The following is a 26,950-nucleotide window of genomic DNA, read 5'->3' on the forward strand; positions in this document are numbered from 1 at the left end:
ATAGACTGGGGGTGGGGGTTGGGGTTCTTTGATCATACCCGAGTCTGAAATGAGATGTCTACAGTAAGCTTATCCAGTGCCTGACCCACTGTGGTGATCAACACTAGAACTTTCTGCATTCCAGGGGGAATGCATGACAGGGAAGTTTAGGGTTCGTTCTCGGGAAGAAATAACTCAGGAAGTGTTTGAAAATTCAAGTGTGCTCGCTGTCTCTAGAACAGTGAAGCCAGAGAGCTCTAGCACTATCTAACCTGAGTCCAAGGCACTCGGCATTCAGATGGGAAGGACTGAAGCCCGGAAAAAGGGAGAGGAAGACATGCCCCAGCCTCATAGCAACAGAGCAGCAGACCCAGCAATATGTGAAGGTCCTTGTGAGGTCCCCGGCCCCTGACAACCCTTGCCAGTTCTCTTCCGTTTCCTATACATGTGGCTCTGCTATACATCTGAAGATCCCAAGAATCTGACCAGTAGAACATGCTAGACGTGATGGGCACTACCCTTTATAGTCTCCCCCACTTCCTCCAACCATAGCTTGCCAATTAGACAGCTCTGTGGCTCTGAATCTGGAAGACACTGGAGTCATTGCTTGGAGGAGAGAGGTCCAGCAAGAACTGTCTATAGCGGATTGTGGGACACTCCCGTCTTCAATCACTGAGGGTTTGTCTGTTTGTTGTTGTTTAAATTTCTATTATTATATGTAAGATTGTTTTGCCTGCATGTATGTATGTGCACCACATGCATGGCTGGTGGCCACAGAAACTAGAAGGAGGTGCAAGTGAACTGAAGTTAGGGATGGTTGACCCACCTGTGAGCACTGGAACTGAACCTGCATCCTTTACAAGGGCAGCAGATGCTCTTAACTACGGAGCCATCTCTCCAGCCCTGTTCTGTTTGTTTTTGAGAGTCTCTTGTAGGCCTGGAAACCACTGAGATTTCTGTGTCACTGGAGCTCGCCTCCCACAAACATAGACACATGTTTTGCCACCTGTCACTGTATTACTCTATGTTTTCACAAGTAGAACAATTCAGTCTGACCGAGCCAAAGCACGAGAAAAGCTCGAAGCCATTGTCCCAACCCAGTGGAGAGACACCCAGCTTACCATGGGTCCTGGGGCTCCATGCATTCCAGGTTCACCCTAAAACAGGAGACAGGCACTTGTCACTCAGGAGACACTGTTTATGACACAACCAAAGCTGGCAAGCCAAGGCAGGGGCGGTGACATAATTACCTTTCTCCCCTTCACCATTTCCAGAGGGATGTCCCCTGTCAAGATAGCGCCCGGCTCTCCCTTCTCACCCTGCAATGCAGAGAATCTTTTAAAGTCCAGCCTCCTCCTGCCATCTTGTTCAAGGGGTCTTTAAGACGTCATGCATGCCCCGTCAGCATGACATCTCGTCTTCAGATCACCCCTCCAGCCCCACCACTTCAGCATGGCCTTCTTGCCAGAGGATAGAACAGCTGCTTACATGATGGAATGTTCTCTGAGCTCTTCCTTCCATGTCTAGTTGAGTTCACTGTCCAAGTGCACTCTCAAGGGCTCTGAGAACAGATATGTAGCCTCTTTCTCAGACCCCACTCCTGCCCCAGGATGGCTCTCTACTTCTTGCCATAGATGCCCTTCTAGGAACCCCTGGCTCCTGACAGGTTTGGTAGTTTGCTTTTCTAATGACTTGAGATCTGTCTCTATCAAGGATCCTTATTGTTGGTTAAACAGCTGAAATTGGGATAGACAAAGCTGTAAGCATGGTGCCTCTCTCAACACAGGAGCCTCATGTCTTCATATACAACTCTCCCCGATTCTCCAAGTCTCTGTGCAAACGCCTTATTGGTTAAGCCAAGCTATTCTAGATGCCAGGAAAGAGATGATGGGAGACTGGGGGTTAAAGACACAGGATCCTGCTCCTAAATCCCTGTCCTCAGTAGGTCCTCTACTATCCCAAGACTTCCAGAAAGACATACATGAAGAGAAACAAGGCCAGGTGGAGAAAGTAGCATACCTCTGGGCCTCCACAGTAGCTCTGGGGAACTAGGCTGACCTTACAGCAACCTCCTTTCCACAGTTGGAAGTGGCCAGGGTACCAGGGTGAGCAGTGAAGCCCCTCTCTCCACCCCCCAAAGCCCGCAGCTAATATGTGGGTCTTACCACTTGGCCGGCGAGGAAAGGCAGTCCTGAGCAGCAGGGAGAGGCAAGCACAGAAGCATTAGATGCAGAGTGGCAGGAAGTGCAGTTGCTGGAAGGGCCGGAGCAGAGCTGCCTGGTGTCTGCCCCAGACATTCAAAGTAGCAGAGGATTAGAGGCAGGAGTAGCCCGTGGAATCTAGAGTCTAGGTCCACCTCCTTTGCCACATATGAAAAGGAGCATTGAAAGCAAGACCTGCCAGAGCCAACTCAAGCCCATCCCTCCTCTGCAAGCCCACGGCAGCAAAAGCATCCCAGACACCACCACTATCGTGTGCTTCCAAACGTTACCCAACACACTAAACTCTCTACTCCCTAGTGTAGAAGGCCAAGAGTCTCTGGGGCCTCTTTCCTTGTTCTGGGGGTAATGTGGCACCACTGGGACAAAGGCCCAGAGAAAACTGCAATTCCTACCCCTCTCAGGGAGGATGCTTCCTCTCGACTCCCAGGGAGGTGTAGCCCCCTCTGCAGCCCCTGAAATAGCAGGATACTCTGCCCCCTGTCCTGTGGTTATCTTTCTATAATGCTTGGTATAAGAAACTTCTGGGTCCCTTAGGGGATCATAAGATGAGAGAGAAAGAGAGAGAGAGAGAGAGAGAGAGAGAGAGAGAGAGAGAGAGAGAGAGAGCGCACAAATAGTTGTGGGACAAAGTCAGTATAATCCAGAGTCATTGCCATCTATTCATGGACGTTTCTGTTTGCTTCAGCTATGAAACCTTCTAGGAAGTTGACCGTAAGAGGTCATGTGGGGCTACAAAGGGTGGCTCTGAGTCCCAGTGTTCTCCAGGAGTGACCTGCATGACATGTACTTAACTGCACAATGTCCAACTTGCAATCACCAAATACTGGAACTCATTTCATTCATTGATCGTTATTCTTCCATCCAGCAAGTGTTTGGGGTGTCATTTGGGGGCCAGACTCTGTACTAATCCCAGAGCTTCAGAAAAGTCTGTAGCCAGGAAGCACATACGATAACCAGGAGACAAGACGGGTCAACATGTAAGATCAATGTTGAGCCGTACTTTCTTTTCAGATGGGGGAAGAGTGGAATCAGCAATGTGACATCAGGGAAGTCATCAGATAGATTGAGAGTAACTGTGGAAAGGCATGGTATTTCTTTGGGATGAAAAAGAAAAAGAATTCTAGGGGCTGGAGAGATGGCTCAGAGGTTAAGAGCGCTGGCTGCTCTTCTAGAGGACTGGGGTTTGAATCCCAGCATGCACATACCCCCAAACAACTTTTATTATCTTTGTTTCCAGGGGATTTGATGTCCTCTCTGGAATCTGCAAGCACTGAATGCTTGTGGTGCACAGTCATGCATGCAGGCCAAATACTCACGCACAAAGTAAAAATCTTAACAAAGAAAGCATCCTAGATCTAGAGAGTGTTGGTGGTTGTGAGTCTTTTAAATGTTGCTGTTGGGTCTGACTCTCCAGAAGGAAACAGCTGGCCAAATGGAGGGAGACGGTTAGCCAATTCCAAGCACATCCCCACCCAGGCATTAGGGTCTTACCTGTTCTCCTTTCAGACCTGGAAATCCAGGCACGCCAGTGTCACCTTTTGGTCCTCTGGGGCCCTGCAAAGAATTGTTGAAGGATACTATGTTGATGGTTAAAAGGTTTTACAGAGAAAGAAAAACATTGCTGTTTTTCTCTTCCTGTCTCTGTCTGTCTGTCTCTGTGTCTCTCTCACTCCCTCAGAACAACCACTTTTCAAGCAGGTAGAAGTCATGATTAACTTGATCTATTTCTAACTGTAAGAAGGCTGGAAACCGGGGACAGACGGCAGCACCGAGTGTTAGAGGCCTGGAGAGCCCACACGGCTGTGGAGAATGAAGCATACTTTCGGGGTTAACACAGTGGGGCATGTCAGGGACCTGGCCAGGGAACTACTCCCAGGAAGGCTGTTCACCTTAAGACAAGATGCTTTTCCTTCCCAGGCCTTTGGTGCTGTTTCTATGGCGGGGCTGAGATTCCGTGGCGTCAGCCCCTCTTTCGTCAGGAGGATCTATTTCTTTTTCTTCTCCCCCATCTTTTTCTTTTGAGTGCTGACCAGAACCTAAGGATGCTTTTTCAAGTCCCTAGTCAAAGATCTGTCTTTCTTGCTCTGTTTCTAAAGCACTCCCGCTATGTGGCTGTGGACCACCAGATGGCCGATGGCCGTGTTTATCTTCTCCTTTCTCCTCCTCCAGGAAACTGTGAGATTTACAGTTTGTCTACTCTGGGTTTTCCTAAATGCTAATGAAACGTCCTTGTGCTTCTCACTTGAGTACGTTATTTCTTTTATTATTGAAACTAAGAACCCCATAAGGAGACCCCAATTATCATGGTGTATGATGGCTCTGCTGCTGAGACTCCCCAAGACTTCCAGAACTACCTCTTTCCTGCCTTTTAATTCTTTGATAGAGAAAATGAGCCTGTCCCTGCATCCCTAGACAGCATCACTCCTTTGAACATCGGGTTCCTGCAGGCAGGCAGATGCTATTGGATCTGCTCTCTTCTGGTCCTCCTGGGCTGACTCACCCACAGCTCCCCTGGAGCCTGTACCTGTCTGCCCAACATTTGCCCCACAGGATGGGATCTAGCATCCTAGCTCGCCATTAATATTGGCAGGACCTCACACTTCATCGCCCATGCCCTGGAGGTGACTCCCTTCCGTTGACCTCCTCACACTGGACCTGTTGTCCCTGAACTAAAGCTCGTGCTGCCCCTGCTGGGCTGCAGAGTCATATTGGGCACACCAGCCAGAGGCCATGCTCTTCAACTCCAGCAGACCCAGAGAACTGGTGACAGGGACTGGTCTACTCATGGTGCCCACTGTCCCAAGGCATCTTATTGCTTTATTGTTATTTAACCTTTCACAAGCCCTGTCTTGCCTCTAGATGAAAGAGTATGCTTCTATCACAGTGAGAACATGGAAATATTTCAGTGCTATTGTTTAGCAGCAAACTTTTCATTCTTTCTTTTTCAAATAATTTTAAATATAGACCAAATAGGCAAAATCAGTTAAGGGGGAACCTCACATCTGGGGTGTGTGGTCTGGATCCTGTTCATGACCCGTCCCCACTCCCTGAAGAGGCCCCTCAGAAGACAGGATCATTTGCATGGGGGAAGGCATGTTGGAATGTTCCAGAATGTGCTCTGAGTCTTGAAGTGGCTGCCTTGGGGGCTGCAGCTAAAACATGGGACCTTTTCTGATAATGGCAATACTGCTTCCCTTCCCCCACTTCTGTTCTAATGTCTAGTGAACATGATAATTTTTTACCACCATCATAGTTAATAATCATTTAGAAAATACAAAAAAGTTCCAGTGTATTACAAAAAGAAAATATGAAAAGTTCAGAAAAGTCTGAAAAGATAAAAAGAAGATCATCTACAGTTCAGCTGTCAGGAACACATTTTTATGACAGTTTTATCCATTTCTTTCATTTGTCCCAGAACGGCATTTCAGGCCTTTCCAAGTTGCAGAGTTTCAGAGAAGCAGGTCCCACCCTGGGGTCAGCCTTGGCCTTCTGCATAGGCACATACGCCAGACAAAACTGATCGCTTCTCATGCAAGAGCACACCGCCCTCCACAAAGGCACACACAGGCTGTTAATTTCAGCCCTCTGCTCTGTGACTGTCCTATGTCCTCCTCTCTACACCACTGCCTTCCTGTGTCTCGAGGGGCTTTATCTGCATAGTCTGTCACTTGAAACACTAGGGTTACCCAGCTGCCCAGGGCTGGATGGCACAGGGGTAGAGACAGAATACCTGGCCCTCTATAGCTGTCACAGAGTACACACACACACACACACACATACACACACACACATACACACACACACCACGGGAGAATCTGTCACTTAAGGCAAAAAAGAATCACAAAATGGTAAAAATAAACCCAATGGGTCTCAAAGAAGGGGATGCTTCTGGAGAGGGTATGAAAAAGGGATGCATGTGGTGTTGCTAGAGCTTGGTCATGCGTGGATGGAGGGAAACAGCATCTCAGGGGTAGGAACAGGATGAGCATAGTGCCTGAGCGCAGGTGGACACTGAGCACTACAGTACTTACTGGAAATCCGGGTAGCCCAGGCACACCATCCGGCCCCTGTAACACACCAAGGACAAAGAGTTCTCAGAGTCAGAAGTACCATGCCTCAGGGACCACTGTCCCTCAGGAGGGCATCAGCCCAGGCCTGTTTTATCCAGCAGGGTCCACTGTTCCCCTGCCTAAGATCCAAGCCTATTTGCACCCAGTGTGAATCCCTGTCCCACTTTGTAGAAAGGGGTGCTGGAGACTGGTAGGCAAAGTGCCACCAAGTCACACAGCTGTTAACGATGGAGGCAGGGACTGTCCTCAAGCTGCCACTATCCCTTACTGAAGCTTCCTCTGCATGACGTCACTCAGTGTGAAATGCCCTGGAGTGATGGACAGCAAGGGAACCTGGGTTAGTCAGCTCTGAAGATGGACTTGAGGATACGCTGGGGGGCTGGGGGGAGAAGTGGGTGCATGCTGGGAGTAAGACTTTTATTAAAGAGATGGTGATTTTTTTTAAAGGACATCACAAATGGCATGTGTACTTTACCACACAGGGTCACAGCCTCCATTTCTGCCAACTCCAGAGATCTGATGAGCTAAGACAGGTCAAAGGAGATAGATAGATAGATAGATAGATAGATAGATAGATAGATAGATAGATATTTAGATGGATGGATGGAGAATGGATTGATGGAGGGAAGGATGGATGGGTGGATAGATAAATAGATGATAGATAAATAGATAGATGAATGGGTAGATGGATAGATGATAGACAGACAGACAGATAGATATTTAGACGGATGGATGGATTGGTGGATGGATGGGTGGATGGATAGATGGATAGATAAATAGATGATAGATAGATAGATAGATAGATAGATAGATGAATGGGTAGATGGATAGATGATAGACAGACAGATAGATAGATAGATAGATAGATAGATAGATAGATAGATAGATAGATAGAGACTAGAGACAGATAGACAAAAACTAGAGAGAGGTCAGAAAAGTATCTCTGCAAATAAAAGTGCTTGCTGCCAACCTTGATGATCTGAGTTCAATCCCTGGAACCCATATTTAAAAAGAGGTAGGAATGAACCAGCTCTACCAATTTGTTCTCTGACCTCCACATACACTCCATGGCACACACACACATGTCACCCTTTCATAATACCCCCTTCACTACACACACACACACACACACACACACACACACACACACACCGTCAATAAATTAGACTTTAAAAACTAGATAGAAACAAGCGTCTTAACCCACTGGTTATGGGGAAAGGGGACATGAAGGTAACAGCTTGAGTCCTCTTAGGAGGAAGTTGCCACAGAGAAAGGTGAAGCTTGATCCAGCCTCAGAGGTGAAGGGGGCCTGGACTCACCCTTGGGAAGGACATTAATGGGGAAGGAAGTGTGGAAGGTGAGGGCTAGAGTGTAGGACCCAGGCTCAGGGCCCAGCACCACAGAGCGCCTGCTTGCCTGCTCGAGGTTAGGCTGTCTCGCTTGCTCTACCATCAACCACTCACACTCCAAACCTCTCTTTAGTAGTTCAGGGAGAACAAAGACCCCATGACTGATTTTTTTTCCCAGTGGCTGGCCTGTCTTAGGCTTTGAATACGGGTCTGTGGATTATTCGTTTCAGAAGCAATCAACGGAAAGGGGCCCTGTGGGACACAGCAGAGAAGAGGATGCTGCTTACAGGAGGAAGCTGGGGTCAGAGGCGCCACCAGATAGCTGCAGAAATCTTGAGTTATGTTCCAGGTCCTCCCCCAACATCATGCATGGCCAGCCTCCCTGGGTGGCTGGGTGGGCTTCCCCAGAGCATCTTCTGGGCACAGCTGGGCATGCTGGGCATGCACCTTTGGCTCCACAGTGACTTGCTGAGTACCATGGTGTGATAAGCACTTTCACCTCCCCCACTCGGCTATCCCAAAGTCCGGAAAGAGAACCAGGGACTCTGAGTGGCCTGCAGAGATGAGGCTGGACCTCAGGGCTCCTATGGCCTCCCCCCATACCCATCAGATGCCATGGGAGTTTATTGAACAAAGGGAATCTGCTTCCTTCTTTTGAGACCCTATCATGTGTGGGTCAATGCTAAAGCCTCAGGGAGTCATGTGAGTCCCTTGTTTGTTCATTTCCTCATCTCTAAAATGGTGTGAGAAAGGTTGCAGTGGGCCTCAGTCCTCCCGTGGGTCCAGCGTCCCATTAGGGCAGCCCTGTTCAAAGAAACGAGACTGAACCGACATGCGTGGGACCACAGCATCACCCAGATGGCATGGTGTGAGGAGCGCTCTGATCTCACACAGAACTCTGGTGCATGGGATGGAACACTTCCGCTCAACTGAACGCCAGTCTCCACGATGACATTAGTATTAGACAAGCATCTCAGAAACTCAGGCTCTCTTCCTTTTGACTTTGAGAGCTCCAGCAGCTAAAAGGATTCCAACCCAACCCAACACTTCCAATTGAGGATCTGGATAGAAGACTCTCTCAGGCGCAGCCACAGATACAAACCGGAGGTCCCATAAGCTCAGGAATGTCCGAGAAGTTCATGGATCCATTAGTGATGTTGAGCAAAGACTGAAAGAGAAAAATTACTCAGTGAGGATGGAGGGCGGCTTGTGCTTCTCCTTGCTTCTGGCAAGGAGACCTTAATTGAAGTCACTCAGCATGGAGTACATTGATACATTGATCACACCTCAAAGCCACTGCCAAACATTCCCAACCCTCCCACTCCCCGTCAAACAGTCCCAGCCTGCCAGTCACTTTTCCTTTGTAATTAACTTTAAAATTACTCAGGAGATGAATGTTTTCTCTTTTAAAATTGTAAATGTATGTATACATACATACGTATATACACACATACATACATGTGTGCCCATATATGTGTGTGTGTGTGTATGTATGTATGTATATGTAAAATAACTCATGTATGTCATTATTTTACATAAAAGGCATCAGGCTGTGTGAACTCCCCTTCGACTCATTCTTCTCCACTCAATCATCTTGTGTGGAGAGCTTTCCATGTGCAGTTCTGGAAGACATCTATTTTTAGTTTGAACAGACTGTCAGGGAGCCCTCCAAAGGGGCTGTGCAATTTACACTTCCCCCACGAACACTCAAGATTGTCTATTTCCCCACACGCCTGGCACTTAAATCACACTCTTTTCCTCTTAACTCTGGTCATTCTTTTTTCTAGGTCTTTGGGATTTTATTTTCCTTTCTCATGTCTGCCTGCTTGGTTGTTATTCTCTTAGAAGTACCATGGTCTTTCTCAAAGGTAGTGGCCTAGTATGTGTATATCTGATGGACAAAGGGATGGATGGATGGATGGATGGATGGATGGATGGATGGATGGATGGATGGGTGGGTGGATGGGTGGGTGGATGGATGGATGGATGGGTGGGTAGATGGACAGGTAGATGGGTGAGTGGGTGGATGGGTGGGTGAGTGGATGGATGGATGAATGGATGGATGGGTGGGTGGGTGGATGGATGAATGGATGGATGGGTGGGTAGGTGGGTGGATGAATGGATGGGTGGGTGGAGGGAGGGATGGGTGGGTGGATGGATGGATGGATGGGTGGACAGACAGGCAGGTATACATCTGATCCAGCCACAGTTCAGCTTCTCTCTATCACTCTAGTAACCCCCAAGCCTGCTACCCACTGTCAGCGAGTTCCTGGTGTCCTGACACAGCCAGCACAGTTCTGTCTCCTCCCATGACTCAGGGTGCTGCTGCCACCAGAACACTGAGAGTCACCGAGAGTCCTATCCGCATGCCTGCTCAGGAAAATTCTCCTCTCTTGTCTAGTCCCCACCCAAAGATACTTCCTTCAGAAAGTCCTCCTTGATTTCTGTGGGCTATGGGTCACACTCTGCCCCAGCCATCCTCTTAATTGCCAGGAGTGCTTGCTTCTTAGTTGACTTTAAGCCCCGGGTCTGGTGCCGACCATGAGTGCAGGAATGCTTGCATCAGTGTTTCTTTTTGTTTGTTTATTTGTTTTGTTTTTGTTTTTTCAAGACAGGGTTTCTCTGTAACTTTGAAGCCTGGCGTGAAACTAGCTCTTGTAGACCAGGCTGGCCTTGAACTCACAGAGATTCAACTGCCTCGACCTCCGAGTGCTGGGATTAAAGGCATGTGCCACCACCGCCCAGGCATGCATGTTAATGGTAGGCACAGAGATTTAAATGGCACTTCTCAGATGAGGACAGGCAGAAGACCAGGAGCTCGTAGGAGGACAGGCAGGTTATCAAGTCTTTGTTTGTGATACGGATTAATTATGACATCAAAATTACACATTACTATTTCTCTGGGAATGGGGGTCAATGTGGGGAGAGCTTCTCTGTTCATCTGTGCAGAGAGCTTTCCAAGTGAAAATTTGGAATTTGTCTATTAATAGTTTTAAACAAATTGCTAAAGAGACATCCAATGAGATCATCTGAAGATGCCTCCCTGACAAGAACTGGCCCTCAGGGGTATAATCTGAGGGTAAACCTCAGGGTATATATCTGGCTTTTCTTGGTCTCTTTACTCCCACCCCGGAAGATGGAGGATGCTTTCTGATGGCAGTTTGGGGCATGCTCAGCACTATCCTTCTCTCTCTTGTCTGACTCTGGAGTTAGTGAGCAGGCCTGTGTGGCTCTCCTACAGGGCAGAGGCCACCAGCCTCCACATAACCTCTGCCATAATTGAGCAGGTATATGCCGCTCTCCCATAGGGTGAAGGCCGTTAGCACGCCTTTGCCAGCAGTGAGCAAGTGATCTCAGGCCTGCGTCTCCAGCTTTGACTTTCTTTCTCAACTAGTTCAGAACCTCAGTCAGCTGAGAAGGCAAGCCAGATTTATTTGGGACTTCCTCAAGTTCCAGTACTTTCTAGGCTGCTGTCTGACCCCTGATCTTGCCAAGCAGAAGAGTAGACTCTGCAGGTCGTATGTAGGAGAGCGGTGGCGTGGAGGAGGTAGGACAAACAGATAGGTGAGCTTGCTGGTAGGTGCAGGCCCTGACACTCTACATAGCCATCAGCCCTGTAGTCCTGAAGGGTCGGGTGACCTGCTGTCCCCTTTAGTAAAGCAGAAGGCACGTGGCCAAGCTCCAATTTGGATGATACTCACACTGGACAGGACCTCAACACGCCCAGGGGGCCCTCTGGGCCCAGGGGGGCCCACAGTGCTGGTTCCGTCCATTCCCCGTTCGCCCTAGTTATAGTAGAGGGAAGTAAGAACAAAGCTCTCAGTCCATGGATAATGCTTCTATAACCTTCTAGAAAGACCCCCACCTCAGATGGGCTAACTTACCTTGGGTCCTTGTTCTCCTTTTTCTCCTTTGGGACCCTGACAAAAATAACCAAACAATGAAGAGATATTCTTTGGTTTCCTCCTGTCTGCTGGTGTGTTCTGCCTAACTGGCATCTTGCCAACTCTCCCTAATTTCTGCAATCAATGCTATACCAGGTGATGGAATCAAAAAGTGGGGGGAAATTCCCCTCCCAGGGTGAGAAGTGCCCACAGAGGGCAAGCCTCAGAGGCCCTCTCCCAGCCCGCAAGTGTCCCCTGACTCCACCCTCGGATCCTGTGTATACACGACGCTCCGTTTTCTGTGCCAGAAGTTATTCCCTGGGCATTTGGCATTGTTTCATGTCACAAAGATCATAAGATCCAGTGGAGGGTCCTCATGCAGGCATACCACAAGGACAAGGGCAATGCCTTCTGGGGATGAGGGAGCACGCAGGGCACCTGCTGGGAGCACAGCATTTTTAAAGGGGGCAAAGTGACTCTAACATGGTGACCGGAAGCCATGAAGCAGAGATGGCAGTAGTGAGGAACTGGCCAGAGGGGACAAAGATGACTATCAAGTTTCCCTACGTGAGTCGGTGCGAAGCTTCTATGTGGCCCCTGGAGAAAGAGCCTGCGATAAACACCTTACAGGCTGCGCAGCTCGGGGTCAGCAATAAGCACGTTACAGGCTGCAATAAGCGCCTGAGAGATTGCACATTTTGGACCCTGTGATGAGTACCTTACAGCCTTCAATGGGTTCCTTACAGGCTGCACGGCGCAGGGCTGGAGTGTGACTCATGAAAAAGAGAAAGGCCAGGTGCCCCTCCCTCACCCGGCCTCTTCACTCAGGTTCGATAGCAGGACAGGGCTCATAAAAGGGTTCGTAAAAGTCTACTTACACTTGGAGAGGAGGGTCCCGTGAGTCTGGGTTTGCTCAGCGGCTGGATGTTCCCCGAGCCTTCGAAGTCCTCGGGGAGAAGGAGAAGCGAGGATTTCAGAACTCACTGCCAGGTGGAATGCTGGGAACTGGGGGCTCGCAGGGAGCTCAGCAAAACCTCTGCCCTCGGGTCAGTACCCGGTGTGCTGTGCCTTCCAATGGTCCTTCCTAACCATCACTCTGCAGCCACGGAAAGGGCGAAAGTACCTCAAATCCAAGTTCTGTTGTACATCCAGGGCCTGGGGGTCCAGGGGGTCCAGGAGGCCCCGGTGGTCCCATGACCCCAGGAGTGCCAACTTGTCCGTTTTTCCCTGGGGGTCCTGGTAAGCCTCGGTTGCCAGGGTCTCCCTGTAAGGAAGAAGACAGGATAGTTACCAGCTGCAATTCTGCCGTGGAAGGAGAGTGTGTGCACCTGAGTCAGAAGATGACCCCTTGACGCTAATTACGGTGGGAAATTCTCTGATGGGCGCTGCTTGACGGCCCAGAACAGCTGCTTCACTAATTGACATTCCCCTTTGCCAACGTGCTCACCAGAACGGTGAGGAAGGGGGAGCGTTCCCAGCTGGCCTCTCTTCCCTGAGCCATTGCTCTGAGGAGTGCTTCTCTCTGCCCTGTGACATTTATGGGTTCACTCCGCTGGCCCGGGGGCACACTGATAGCAAAGGGAAAAGGGGGGAGGGAAAAGCTGTTCTCAATTACCTTCTCGCCAGCCGAGCCGTTAGGTCCTCTTGCTCCCTAAAACACATGAACACAGGGGCCAATTAGGATGTGTTGGACTAGTCCCGCTCAGAGGAAAATACAGCATTACAGTCATTGAGAATAGCAGGATACAACGGATTGTTCTATCTGGATTTGGCTGGTGTCTCCAAGCTGAGCACACTACCATGGCTATCAGTCTACTGAACAAGTCAGGCCCAAACCTTGAGAAATCCATTCCTCAATAATTAACCAACTCCGCCCCCCCCCCCACTTTGAGATTAAACTAAAGCAGTTGGCATGAAGCAGACTCACACTGAGGAGGCTGACTCCCATCTCACCCTCATCCTCTGCCATGACGGAGGTTAAGGGGTGCTTCCAGTCTTAAACCAAGAGAAGAGGCAGTGGCTAATTCTGATTATCGGTTTAGTTGGGTTGAGGAGCACCTTGAAGATCTGAAAGCACACTTCTGGGCATGTCTGTGAGGGGTCTCCAGAGAGCATTACAGAGGAGAGCAAGACCTGCCCTGAATGTGGGTAGCACCTTTCCATAGGCTGGGGGCCCATGGGTCAAGTTGGAAGAAACAGGGAGCCAGCTAGCACAGCATCCACACCACCCCAACCTCTCTCTCCGCTGCCAAGGGAGTTCCCAGATTCGTTCTGCTACATCTCTTGCTGCCACGCTTCTGCCTCATCATGGCCCAGACACAAACAATGGAGCTAGGCAAGCAGGCCTGAACTTCTGCACCTGTGAGCCCAAGTAAGGCTGTTCCCCTGCGGGAGACGGTCCAGACATTACGTGGCCACACAGAAGCTGTGACATTGATTATGGCATGCCTGCCACTGAAGACTTCATCTCTCCTTGCCTCTTTCCCGGGCTAGATCAAACCCATAGAAATAACCCACATCATCCACAGGCTGGGTGGCGAGTCTACAATACCCATCCTCAACTAAGATAGGAGTCACTTGGCTGGAAGTAACTAGGAATGCCAACGTGAAACAGACAAGAAGCCGACAAGGTCTCTGCCATGGGGAGGAACTGTAGAGACCGAAAGGCCCTGCATAGTGGTGGAGAACACAAAAGCAGGAGGCAGCCCAGGAGGAGGCAGAAGTAGGGGTGACCCTGGAGGAAGCAGAAGTACCCTAGGAGCCTATGACAGGGAGACAGGCTGAGTTCCTACATCAGGACGGCCACCCAACACCAACCAGCTCCCCTCACCTTCAAAGCACACCCCTGTCAAAGAGCACCTATGGGTGCCCTAGTACCACATTAAAAAATACGAGTTCTTTTCAGGAGCGAGGTGGGGTAGAGATCTGGAAGCTTAGAAGGTGCATGGGCACCCAAAATGAGATCAGTTTTGGAGGAACCCTGCCTGATGGACAGTCTACTCTTATCACGCTTACTGAGAAACTCACAAGCCTCAGACGCAGTCACTGCCCACTTCCTCAATGGCCTGTGCCAACAGTGGCCTAAGAATGAAACGGAAATGCCAATTTTGAAAGCAAACACAGAGGAAGAATCAGCGATCTGAGGAAGGAGACAAAGTCAACAACAGAACAAAGGGAGCAAATGCAACCAGAACTTTAATATACTCAGAGAGAAAAGGGACGGTATTGTATAACCATGAAACAAGAACCAACTATTATGAGATGAGAATTATCTCAGAATAATGGGTATGAAAAAGAGCCAGTTAAGAGCCATGGATATAAAAACATATCATGGTTAAAAATGAAGAACTCTATGGGAATAAAAGAGATATATCCCAAAGAGAAAATTAACAGAGAAAACCAAAGACCAGGCTACAGAATTGCTCCAAAAGGCAGTACAAAAGAATAAAAGACCCAGAAAGAATGACCAAATGGAGCTCAGAGGATAGGCAGGAATTCCGATATCTGATCAAATAGAATAAAAAAATAAAGAGACCAGAGAAAGCAGCCTGAGAGGGCAGTAACTGGACAACCCTGCACGTGACCTCGGCAGAAGGCAGAGGAGCTCTAACTGAGCACTTCTGGAAAACCAGGAAACAAAAGCACCACAATCCAGAGGGCTCCAGAGTAAACAACACCCCACCCAAGGCTAGTGAGTACCAAATGGGAGAACACATCTTTTAAAGAATCCTATCCAGTGACAGGACATGGGGATTTCAATACGTCAAGAAAAAAAAAAGGACTCCTGAAATTTGCCAAAGGGAAAAGACAGATGGCCTTAGGTAGGTTGAGCATGGCAGCTAAATCTGTCCCAGAAAACAGCGAGACTACCTTCAAATCTCAGGGGCAAATGGTTTCAAATTTAAAATTGCACACACTGCTAAATAAAACACGATGTCATTATTATGGTTCGGAACTCTCTATCTAGACCAGGCTGGCCTCAAACACATAGAGATCCACCTGCCTCTGCCTTCTGGGTGCTAGAGTTAAAAGCGTGCATCTGCACATTAGGCTAAAAGGAGAATTTTAAGCAGCCAAAATCTAGAAAGTTTGCACAGACCCGCTCTGAAAACACTACAGGGATACGGTCCTGCAAGAATAGTTGAGGAGGAAGTGCAGGATGTGGGAAGCAGTGAAAGGTGACTGCTTTTGGAACTACACATTCACTCAAAAGGTTGCCTAAGGCAGGACTTCTCTCCTTCCGTCTGAGTCCGACACACTTCCTCGTCCAGTGGCTTGGCCAAGACACAGGTAGGAAGCCAGGAACTGAATAATTCTCAGGTTCTTTCCAGCTGGCTCTGGGAACGCTTGCTGGAGATGAGCCTAAACAAAGTTCTTCAGATGACCAACAAAAGTAAGAGCAACCCTGGGAAGCCCGGCACTGAGACAAGCCACCCATACACCCAGACAGCCATTCTCCCTCTTCCCAGGCTCTCTGCTCAGCCACTGCAATAGTCTTCTTCAGGCCCCAGGGGGCTCCCTGTGTGAGGCTCAGGATTCTCTGGTGAGGGCTGTCCAGGAGTGTTGGGATGAAGACAAGTGCCTGGTCTGTGTGAGGCATGAGGACAAGGTTCCACATCTCAATAATAGTTCCTTGGTTGGGAGACCCTGCTCAGTCCTTGGGCTAATGATGGGGACAGTGCAGGAAAAGCATTGGACCTGTCGGAGGAGGCACCAGACTCCAGGCAGGGAGAGCGTGCTGGAGTGCACCGAATTGTACACCCAGATCATTCGGTAGCTGGTCCTAGGCAGCCTGGCAGAACCCCTGGTGCCTCCCTAGCCCAGGAGCCACCAGGGATGCAGAAGGAAATGGAACTCAAAGCAGAGGAAGTAGCCATGACCAGAGCCATCACCCCCATCCCGGCCCACCCTGGGAACCAACACAGGAAAACTGAGCAATTGAGTGGGACCTTCTACCTGGGGCAGAAACATGACTCCAGTACTGGGTTCCTATTGAGCTGCTAAAAGTCAAGGCTGCGGTCTCTCTTAATTCTATTCCTCTTGGGCATGAGCAGTTAGACTTTGCATACAACTGGCTTCAGCCCCTCCTTAAGAAAAGTATCTACCTCTAGCCACACATCAAGCCAGCAGCAGAGATCTTATAATCACATTTAAAACTGCCCCATCTCTGAGGGCATTCAGCTGTGCTTCCAACTGATGCCATTAAATAGAATTATTATCACGAAGTGGGAAACTGCATTGTTTTCCATTACTTTCCAAGTCTGTTTAAGCCAAATGCACCTTGTAGCAGGGTGAGAGGAAGTTCTAGAAGCCATCTGAGTCCCTGATCTTTCTCTCTGATTATTTTAACACAGCTTGAACATGCTGAGAAGGTAGGGCTTATGTCCGGTTCACGGCTCACGTGTATGGGGGCCAGCAGTTTGGAATATGAGCAGTTTAGTCAGGGGACGGAAGACTCTAACCCATTAGAATGTTCATGAGTGAGTAGGGTGAAAATTGAGAGCTTTAATAAGTAGTTGAGGAAATAATCTGCTCTTCCGAAACGGGGCAGTAGCACACGCCACTCCTTAGCCGGAAGGAATTTGGGTGCATCGAGTCTAGGCACTTTCTTGGAACTCCACCTAGTAGAGCCACGGGGTTATGAGTGGGAAACTGTATAGGCTCACCCTCCGCAGCAGAATGAGTCACAATAGGGCTCTGTGTCACAAGATCATAGTTCAGAATTTTAAAAATATATATATATTTTCCGCTTTGAGACAAGGTTTTATTATGTAGCTCTGGCTGACCTGGAACTCACTATGCAGACTAGGCTAGCCTCAGACTTTTAGAGACCCTCCTGTTTCTTCCTCCACAGCACTAGGAATACAGGTGTGCACTACCATGCCTGGCCTGTAGTTTAGAATTTGTGCTGATCAATCTTGACTGTCAGCTTGATTGGCCTGGCAGTGTTGAGATCAGCAAAGCATACTTCCGGGCATGTCTGTAATGGTGTTTCCAGAGGGCATTAAATAAGGAGGGGATGCCAGCCTGAATTGGGTTCAGATGGAACAGAAGTAGAAAAAGGAGAGCTCCTAGCTCAGGCATGCACTCTGTTTTCTGGCCAACATGAGCTGCTTTGCACCTGCTCCACCACAGACTCCCACCATGATGGCCTGAGCCTCTGACCTCTCTCTGCCCCACCATGGGCTCCCACCACTACGAGCTGACTTCTCTAAATCTGAAAGCAAACCCTCCCACCTCTTCTCAGGTGTTCTGTCACAGCACAAGAAGGCGAACATAAGTCATTAGCAATTCTGACTAACTGTGGTAAACTAAATTATCAAAGGCATTACAAGATGTCAATATATAGGAGCACAGAAGGAGACAGCAGATATGTAGCCTTTCTTCTTTTTTTTCAGGTTTGTCTGCTGAATTTGTTCATGGAGTTAGTATTAGTAATAAATTCATCTCATGAGCCCCTACAGACTTCAATCTCTTTGGTTTCATAGAAGCCTGGCATGCAAATGTTGTGCCAAAGCCAGCTGCTAGTGAAAGAGAGAAGACAGAAGCCAAGCCAATACTGTGATGTGCTGGACTTCAAACACAGCTGGTTTCTGGATTCTGGGCAAAAGCAGCACGATGCTCAGAGTCCTCAAGGGTACCCTGATGTTGTGACATGAACCACGTTCCAAAGCAGATTGGGATTGCTAAGAGATGGGGACAGTGGTGATGATGTCATCAAATTTCTCTTCTAACTCACGAAAAGACAGAAGTTGGGTCTACAGTGACATTTCCAGCCCAGAGAGATTACTATGAGACAGTTCTTGGGAGTTCAAGGTTCCCCATCGATTCTGGGTAGTTGAGAAAACTTCAGAGGACAGACTTTTCCTGTGTGGGTATCTCAGAACCTTCTAAGGCTGAGGAATAACTTGAATGCCCTGGATCCTGACGACTCCATGCCCTCAGTCATTGCAAAGCTGGGAGCAGAAGCTGCAGTGTATAAAGCAGTGTTGTCTGAGGACCCTGCTCTCTAGCAGGCTCTTCAACTTCCCTACCAGATGTGCTCTGCAGCTGGGAAAGTAGGCCACTTCCATCTCCTTCTGCCTGGTATAAAGGTGTCAGTTCAACTTAGTGTGGGGAAAATAAAAGATACTTCTATTTATACTAAACATCATAAATAATCTACTGGATACATTCTTACTGACCACCCTTGATGACAGGTTCGTGTGTGATAATGATGGTTATATATAAGTGTATTAAATTTCCCAGACAAGTAAATCAAGTCTTATTCATTATGTGTAGGGGAGGGGCCTCACTTTGAGCTGGGCATGGGAGTGCACACGTGTAAATCCTGTATTTGGGAGGGATAAAAAGGGGTATTAACATTCAAGGTCATCCTCAGCTTTTACAGAGTTTGAGGTCAACCTGGGCTGCATGGGACTCCATGGGTTCTCGCAACAAGAACACACACACACATTGAGATAATTGCCTGGGCTGTTCTGTGTGCCTGGCAAATAGCATGAAAAAAAACTTCCTACAGCTCAGTCTATCCAACCATGGGAGGCACTGTCTAGGCCTTATTGATGAAGCTATGTAGGTCACAACAGACCCTGGCAGGAGATGGGGTCAAATGTATCACTGGTCCTCATTCTCATAAGGGTCCCAAGACACTTGTTTATGACTGTCTGGTTGCCCTTCAACTCTCCAAATGCAAAAGTGCAAGTCCTTCTAGAATCTGCTTTTGCTTAATCCAAAAGCAGTCCATGTACCCGGCACAACATGGGGCCTCTTAACAAGCCCCCGGGGATAAACCAGCAAAACTGATCCCAGCAGTAACCCAGGGCAGGGCCACTCTTCCTGCCTGCTGCTCTATGAGCTCTATGAGTTGCAGCTGCAGCAGAAGCAGCACACGGGTGTCTTCAGGCACAGACAGTGTGGGAGGACCAGCCTCTGGTTTGGAGGCGCTGGCAAGGTAAGTGTGGGTTGGCGGCACTTCCTGCAGACCTAGATTTCTTACAAAACCGTCGGTTCGCATAAGATGAGTTCCCTAAAATCTCACAGTTGAGTCTTTTTCTGAGAAGTTCATTTGCAACCAAAATCAGACTACTCTTTCCATTAAGTTGGTGGAAACTGGCTTGGATTGAGTGGCCAGGGTGTCCTGGAAGGAAGTACTTCAAACATGTTCATAGAGGTGATGCCCGGGGCCCAGCCTCCTATCCAGTGGGTGCCTCGAACCCTCATTCACTCTGTTAGTGCATCCCTAGTGCAAACTGCCTTTTAAAAACATTTATTATCTCTCTTTGCAGAAAGAGACTTGTCCTCATTTTGGCTGGGAAGGCTGCAGGGGCAGGAATTGCCTTCTCCCAGGAGCACTAGCATAGACAGTAGGCAGACAGACCTGCCAACAAAGACTGAAAGCAGGCTAACAGAAACGGTAACTTAAAATGGTTTTTGAAGAATAACCCACTTCTTCATAAAAGACTAATAGAGGCCTGTGCCAGTTGAAAGGCTGTTTCCACTCTATGGCAGGATAGGATGAGAGTACACAGGCTGGCTAGCATCTTCTGTGTCACTGGTTAGTTCTCAGTGACATTTACCGCATGTTGACAGAAAGAGGAAGGAGGACGGGTGCTGGAAGAGTTGAGAGAAGTCGGGCAGTACGTGACATCTATAACCCTAGCGCTAGGTGCTCGGGAGAGGAATCACAAGTTTGAGGCATACCCCAGCTGTGTAGCATGCCCCTGCCTCAACAGACCTCAAACAAAATACTAACCCCAAATGAAAGGACGAGGAGGAAGACATTCAGGGTCCCCCTCACCTTATCCACAGTTCTACTCTGTGGTTTCAGTTAGCCACAGGTTGAAATTATTAAATGGAAAATTCCAGAAATGAGCAAGTCACAAGGTTGATATTACACACCATTTTGAAGAGCGTAATGGAATCCTTCAGCTTCCTGCTCCATCCATCCTAGGACACGAGCAATTCCTTGGTCTAGCATATCACGCTGTGCACATTACCCACCCACCAGTAACTTAGCTGCCACCTTGTTATCAAACCAAGTATGGAATCATCCACCCGTTCCTTAACCTTTGTTTTACTTAATAATGACTCCAAAGTGAAGAGAAGTGATGCTAGTGATTTTGTTATATTGTTACGATTGTTCTATTGTATTATTAGTTATTGCAGCTAATTTTTGTTGTGCTTAACTTAGAAATTAAATGGATACAAACACACAAAGAACATAATCTGTATGTGTGGGGAGGAGTCTTGCAACACAACGCTTAGGATAAAGGAGAGTCTCTGTATCTGAACTGGGCCTTGATGACAAAGAGACATGGCATTCCAGACGAGGCGAATAACACATGCAGATTTAGAAGCTGGCAAAGAGGAGCACGCAGCAACTGGCTTGTTGCTCTGAGCTGGAGCAGTGAGCAGTGGGCTCTGCGCTGTGGAGACAGCTGGTGCTAATGAAGATGGGCATTAGGGCTTTAGTGGCAACAGAGTGCCATTAGCATTTTCTCAGGAGCCAGGGAGTGCCCACTACATGAAGGTGGGTGGGCATAGGGGGGTGACTGTGGGTAGAAAGGACATCAGTGAGGGTCCTAATGCTACATGGTAGGCAGAAAGAGATGTCTGGTTGGGATGCACAGAACGGTCACAGGTATGGAAGTCACTCTTGACAACTGGCCAGTGATGACAAGGAAGGGACGAGAAGATGGAGCCTGGGAAGACAGGCCCCAGGGTGGATGGCGGCAGTGCCATTCACTGATGCTAGGGCATACAGGAATGGGAAGGAGAAACAGATGAGAAAACTGTGAACCGAACCCAATGGTGGGATGGACATCCAATAGAGATGACCAAAGAGAATAACAGAGAACAAACTCAGGTTAGAGGTCGGAGAGTGGCCAGGCTGGCTCCCTATGTTGGGACCTCATACCATCCCCATACCTTCTCTCCTTTCATCCCAGGCTTGCCAGAGGCTCCATCAGGTCCAGGCTGTCCCTCGGGGCCCTGCGGAACACATGACAATCAGCCCACAGCATGGCTGCTAAAGACCACACAAAACCCTACCTAGGAAGGAGGGAAGGATGAGCGGACAGGAGGCCAGTGAGCACAGGGCTAGCTGCTGGTGCCCCAAGACAAGCATCCTCTGCTCTCTGAGTCTCCTCGGAGGAGGAGGACATCAGGAGTAGCACAGGACCAGATGGTCTCCAAGGCTTTCCCACACCAGGTCTAACACTGGTGTCCTGTGGCAGGTTCTGAAATCTCCATGAGCCTGCACTCCTACCCCCCCCCATATGAATCAGGAAAGCGGTGCATCAGGCATGTTCTTGGTTGTCCTTCCGTGGAGTCTCAGAAATGACCCAGAAGGGGAAGATTTTGGTCCCCAACCTTGGGTGGTGCTGGGTCTGTAATCTGTCTGTGAAAGGAAGCCCCACAAGCACAGAGTGAAGAAGGAGGCTTTGGTTGCTCACCGGAGGTCCTGGCTCACCGGTAGCTCCATCCTTTCCAGGAGAGCCAGGGGGTCCCATGAAAACATCCGTTCCTGGTTTTCCTGGAATCCCGGGTGATCCAGGTGGGCCTGGGGGGCCCGGAGGACCCTGAAAAACAGTGTGTTGAAAGTAATGAGGGAGGGTGAATACACGAAGTTTTTTTTTTTCGTTTAACCTCCTTTCCAATCCTCGTAACACTCCCATAAGGAAAGAGTGGGGTTCCCACCTTGCAAAGGGAGCAACTGGGGCTCAATGAGGTAACACAACTCAAGGAATCATACACACAGCTGAAAAGCAGTGGAGCTGGCATTGGAATGTAAGGTTTTCCAAGCAGCTCACACCAGGCTTTCTCCTCAATGGCGTATACGATAAAGAACCAATGAGCTGGAGTCCCAGAGGAACCCCGGATAATTCTGCTTTCTAATTGACTGTAAGGTCAGCCAAACAGCCTGTGTTTGACCTCGTCTTAAAACACTTTCCAAAGTGGACTTGTTTCCCCAGCTTCCTGCTGGCTGTTGGGTCTCACCAGCCCAGACTGTTCCTGGTAGATCCACTGGGCTTTCATACCACAGAGCCCAGCTAAGTGGAGCATCAAGCTGGAACAGCATGGCGGCTCAGGGGAAGGGCTGGAGAGAGGCCTGGGCCCAAGGATGGAGCAAGAGCTACATGGAGAACCAGCCACACTCCCCTGTGGGTAATTTAGAGAGGACTAGTAAAGCCAGCCTAGGGCACGCCAGACGTATCACAGGCACCAAGAATGGGCCAAGAGCAGACTGGGGGCCAGGGAGGGTTTCACGCTGGAAACTTACCATGAAATACTATCCAAACAGAGAAGGGACCAGGGTAAGTCTTTCATAGGTAAAGGGTAGGGTGAGAGTCATGGGTAGAAGTGAAGGTCAGTGAACAAACTTGCTATGAAGAGATAGGAGCAGCTTCCAGAGAAAGGAGGAGGGTGGAGAAGAGAGACATTTCAATGCAAATCTAGGCTCGCACTTGGCTAAAATGAGACGGAAATGTCAAACGTGAAAATAAAGGGGAAATGTATGATGATCCCCACAGACTCCAGGAAACAGTCCCTAAGGACCTGTCTACTTTCATTGGTTGCCTGACCCCACGACGTTCCCTCCCGGGTCCCCAACACCAGCCCCCAGCACCCCTAATACTCACTCTCAACAGATCCTCGTTGCCCATAAAGTCTCCAGAGCCTGAGCCCACATCTGAGTCCAAAACAGGGCCAGAGCCTTCAGTTTCCTCTCCTACCTGCAGAAAAAAGAAATTCCCACAAGGAGATTCAGGCACCAGTCTCTACAGAAGGCCATGCCGTTTCAAGTGCTCCCAATTCGGTAGCCTTAAAATGTCTGTGGCCAACTTCTGGCCTCACCTCTATTCCCCTTTCCAGTGGGAGTCCTGCCTTAGCATCCCCATCATTCAGCCTGCAGGTGGCCTGGTCTCAGCATCCTATTAATCCCTTCCGTTTCTTCTCCAGGGAACTCCTTAGTTCCCAGGTGGCCTCCGGTGTGAAACCACCCTGAAGATGAGGCTTGGATATGGCTTTATTTGATCACTGAGAATGTATATCCTGAGCCCCCACTAAGAGGTCCCAGGAGGATCAGGGTTGCAGGTTAGAGCTGGGGCAGGAAGGTCACTGTCCTGTGGCTATCAGAGGGAGGCACGGTGGTTTGAATGAGAACGTACTCCATAGGCTCATATGTTGAATACTAGCTCCCCAGTTAGTGGAACCATTTAGGAAGGGTTGGGAGGTGTGGCCTCGTTGGAGATGTGTCATTGGAGGTTGGCTTTGGGATTTCAAAAGCCTATACCATGTCCAGACTCTATCTCTCTTGATCCATAAGTCGAGGCTCTTATGTAAGCTGTCACCTTCTTCTCCAGGACCATGCCTGCCTGCCTGCCTGCCACCACCATGCTTCTCACCATACTGATAATAGGCTAAACCCCTGAAACTGTTAGCAGGCACCCAGTTAAATTAAATGCCTTCCTTTATAAGTTGCCTTGGTATTAGAACAGTATATAAGACAGGGGTAGTAGTAGATGTAAGGAGACCCAATCAGGTTGCTGCTTTCATCTGATGGAGGAGATTTATGTTCAACCTCTAGCACTATAAACACAAAACAAACACCAGTATAAAACAAAACCTACTGTAAAAGTTATCAGTCCCATAGCAAAAGCAACAAAGTGCACGAAGAATCTGACAGCACCTATAGTCCCACCACCTCGAAACAACGCTGCTCACATTTAGGAAGGGCGCTTCCTTCTAGAGTCTGTGTTTCCTAACAGTTAAGACCACACAATACACGTGAAGTTATAGCCATCTTCTTTCACTTAGCATGATATGGTAAGCATTTTCTCCAACATTGAGTACAAATAAGAATAATTTTAATAATGTCTAATGTTCCATTATTTGAATAGACTTTAATTAGCTTTTTTGTTGGTTAATTAAATCATACCCAATTCTTCTACTATGGGCAGATATTAAGGCTAACATCCCAGTAAATAAAATCCGTTGTTACTTATCAAGTTATCTCCATTGAGGAGGATTCTTAGAACCAAATTCCTGGTTGCAGTTGTGTGGTGGTTAACTTCTAGTTGTTAATATGCAGTTTTAGGGTCACTAACATATGTGGACAGAGTTTCCCAGAAGCAGCAAGCACATCCAACTCCCCGACCACAACCCCTCCCCTCCACCACCACCAGGGTGACTGACCCCACCAACCTAACTTCTCAGGACAGAAAACTCAAGGATACAAGGGTGGTTTGTCCAGTTTCTCCAAAACACCAAACAAAAAAGAAGGTGGGAGGCAGAGACAAAAAGACCCTTGAGAGATGATTGTTAGGTCCAAAGGAGACTCCAATTCCCCAAACTCCAAAAGGCAACCCACCTAGACTGTAGGAGGACTTCTGGTGGCTAGATAAAAGCCAGCAGTCCTCAGGAACTTGTGAAGCTGGTTTCCCTCTAACAAAAGGAGCCATTTCCCTTACCTTGGACAGAAGGCACACATGGCTAACTGTGGCTCCTGTTAGCATTTCAAAGGGCTTGCTGTTTCCAGGCTCCCTCAGCATCACATGCACTTGTTACACATTTCAGAGTCCATGCTAGCATCCTGGTCCTTCTCAGCACCTCCCCTACACTAAACTCCCTCCAGCTCATGGGCTTCCCTTCCCACACCACAGCTACTCATTCTCCTTATAACCCTGCTATTCTTTATATGTTCTCTCTCTCTCTCTCTCTCTCTCTCTCTCTCTCTCTCTCTCTCTCTCTCCTCTCACTATGTTTTCTCTATTCTCTATCTCTGAACCCCTTAGTGCAGGTCACTGAGTGTTGCATCTGAGGGGTCACACGGCTGAACCTTGAACCATGGCTTTCAGAGTGCCACTGTAGGAACTGACACCCTGAGGTGGGTGGCCTACAGGAGGTTCTCCTTGAGAACCATCTTCATCCTGATGCAGGTTTGCAGTTTGCTCCCTGATTCACACAGGCCTGCTTCTCTGAGACAAAGAAAGGGTCACCCCTCAGCTGGTGACCGCACCGTGTGCATAGATGGTTCTGAACATCTTCTCAACCGACTCCCCAACCATCCTGTGCAAACCAGAAGCCTGCCTGAAGAAACCAAAGGATGGCTGATGGTTCCGAGTAGTGGACCACAGACAGCCTCAGACCCTCAGCTGAGGGGCCCCTGCAGGTCCACACACCATTCATGTTCTCTGTCTCTATAGACCCTGCTGAGTTCCACACTCACTGTTTATGACCTGAGACGTTGCTAACCTTGATGTGATTACAAAGGCAACTGAAGGCCTCGGAAAGGTCCCTCCACATTCATTTCTTGCCTTTTCCTACCCAACCTGCAGTCCCCTAGGGTTCCTCAGGCCAAAAGCCCTCAAATATCGTCTTTACAAACCAAGATGAGAACCGACCCTGAGCTCACGGTGGCCTTTCTCCACACTGAAAGATCTTCCAGCTGAGTCCACGCACCCTGCCCCAACACTCACCAGAGTGATCTGCCTCTCGGGAGTCACTGTGGGTGTGGGGAGTGGAGGCCCACTGGGGAGTATGCTGCCAGACCCCTCCTCTTCAGCGTCCTCTGTGGAGGCCACCAAGTCTTCTCCACCAGCAGGTGCCTGAAAAGGAGGTCAACAGGAGGGGTCATCATGGCCCCAGCCCACAAGGCTGTAGGATTGCGGGTGTCGTGTCTGTGATGGCAATCCAATGTCAAAGCACTTACCTACCTACCGGCATGCTCACACCCAGCTCAGTCATGCAAAAAAAAAAAACCCCTCCCATCTATGGGATCCTGATCTATAGGAAAGTTCTTAGTCAAAACTAGGAGGTAGCCGACTGGGATAAAACCCAACACCTGACTCCTTCTGTCACCGTCTTTTATTTCAGTTCAGTTGGCATTTCCCGAGGACTCACAACAGAGACAAAGCTGTGTGCGCCTCTGCTGAGGACCTTAAGGGCTCCTGGTTCAGAGTGTTGAGCGTTCTGTCCCCCATGAGTCAGAGAGGATGCCAGTTGGGACTTACAGGAGTAAACACTTGCTCAGGGACCACAGTGGGTGTGAGAGTGGCCTGGGTATCTGTAGGACTCCGGCTGGCTTGCTCAAGGACCACTGTGGGTGTGGGAGCATTCTGGACGTCTGTAGGGATCTCGCTGGCTTGCTCAAGGGCCACTGTGGGTGTGGGAACATTCTGGACGTCTGTAGGGACCTGGCTGGCTTGCTCAAGGGCCGCTGTAGGTGGGAAGGCATCTAGGCTGTTGATGGCAGTCCCGCTGGCTTCCTCTTCCTCAAAAGCACCGAGTGGTACCTTGGACACAGCTGGGGTTAACAATTCTTCACCATTTGGACCCTGAAATAGAACTGATATCAGATTATGTCATAGGATCTCCACCCCCCCCCCCAATTTTTTCCTTTTGGGGGCTGTGCACATGCTACAGACAGGAAACCACCGGGACCACTA

At 48.9% G+C, this 26,950-nt stretch overlaps 1 protein-coding gene across 1 annotated transcript in view; it reads right to left on the bottom strand.

Annotated features, from left to right (window-relative positions):
• The window catches only part of Col15a1 (collagen type XV alpha 1 chain), a 101,078-nt gene that overhangs the window by 21,358 nt on the left and 52,770 nt on the right, over positions 1-26,950 (bottom strand). Inside the window, exons 10-24 of the mRNA XM_075967256.1 lie at positions 26,516-26,839; positions 25,982-26,110; positions 23,144-23,236; positions 21,959-22,084; positions 21,432-21,494; positions 13,120-13,155; positions 12,628-12,768; positions 12,383-12,451; positions 11,505-11,540; positions 11,322-11,405; positions 8,723-8,788; positions 6,233-6,268; positions 3,693-3,755; positions 1,230-1,298; positions 1,101-1,136 (exon numbers count right to left, since the gene is read on the bottom strand). Coding sequence (XP_075823371.1) covers positions 1,101-1,136; positions 1,230-1,298; positions 3,693-3,755; positions 6,233-6,268; positions 8,723-8,788; positions 11,322-11,405; positions 11,505-11,540; positions 12,383-12,451; positions 12,628-12,768; positions 13,120-13,155; positions 21,432-21,494; positions 21,959-22,084; positions 23,144-23,236; positions 25,982-26,110; positions 26,516-26,839 — 1,371 coding nt within the window. The remainder of the gene's footprint in view (positions 1-1,100; positions 1,137-1,229; positions 1,299-3,692; positions 3,756-6,232; positions 6,269-8,722; positions 8,789-11,321; positions 11,406-11,504; positions 11,541-12,382; positions 12,452-12,627; positions 12,769-13,119; positions 13,156-21,431; positions 21,495-21,958; positions 22,085-23,143; positions 23,237-25,981; positions 26,111-26,515; positions 26,840-26,950) is intronic.

This window comes from Microtus pennsylvanicus, chromosome 3 (assembly GCF_037038515.1).
Source record: "Microtus pennsylvanicus isolate mMicPen1 chromosome 3, mMicPen1.hap1, whole genome shotgun sequence".
NCBI classification, from domain to species: Eukaryota; Metazoa; Chordata; class Mammalia; order Rodentia; family Cricetidae; genus Microtus; species Microtus pennsylvanicus.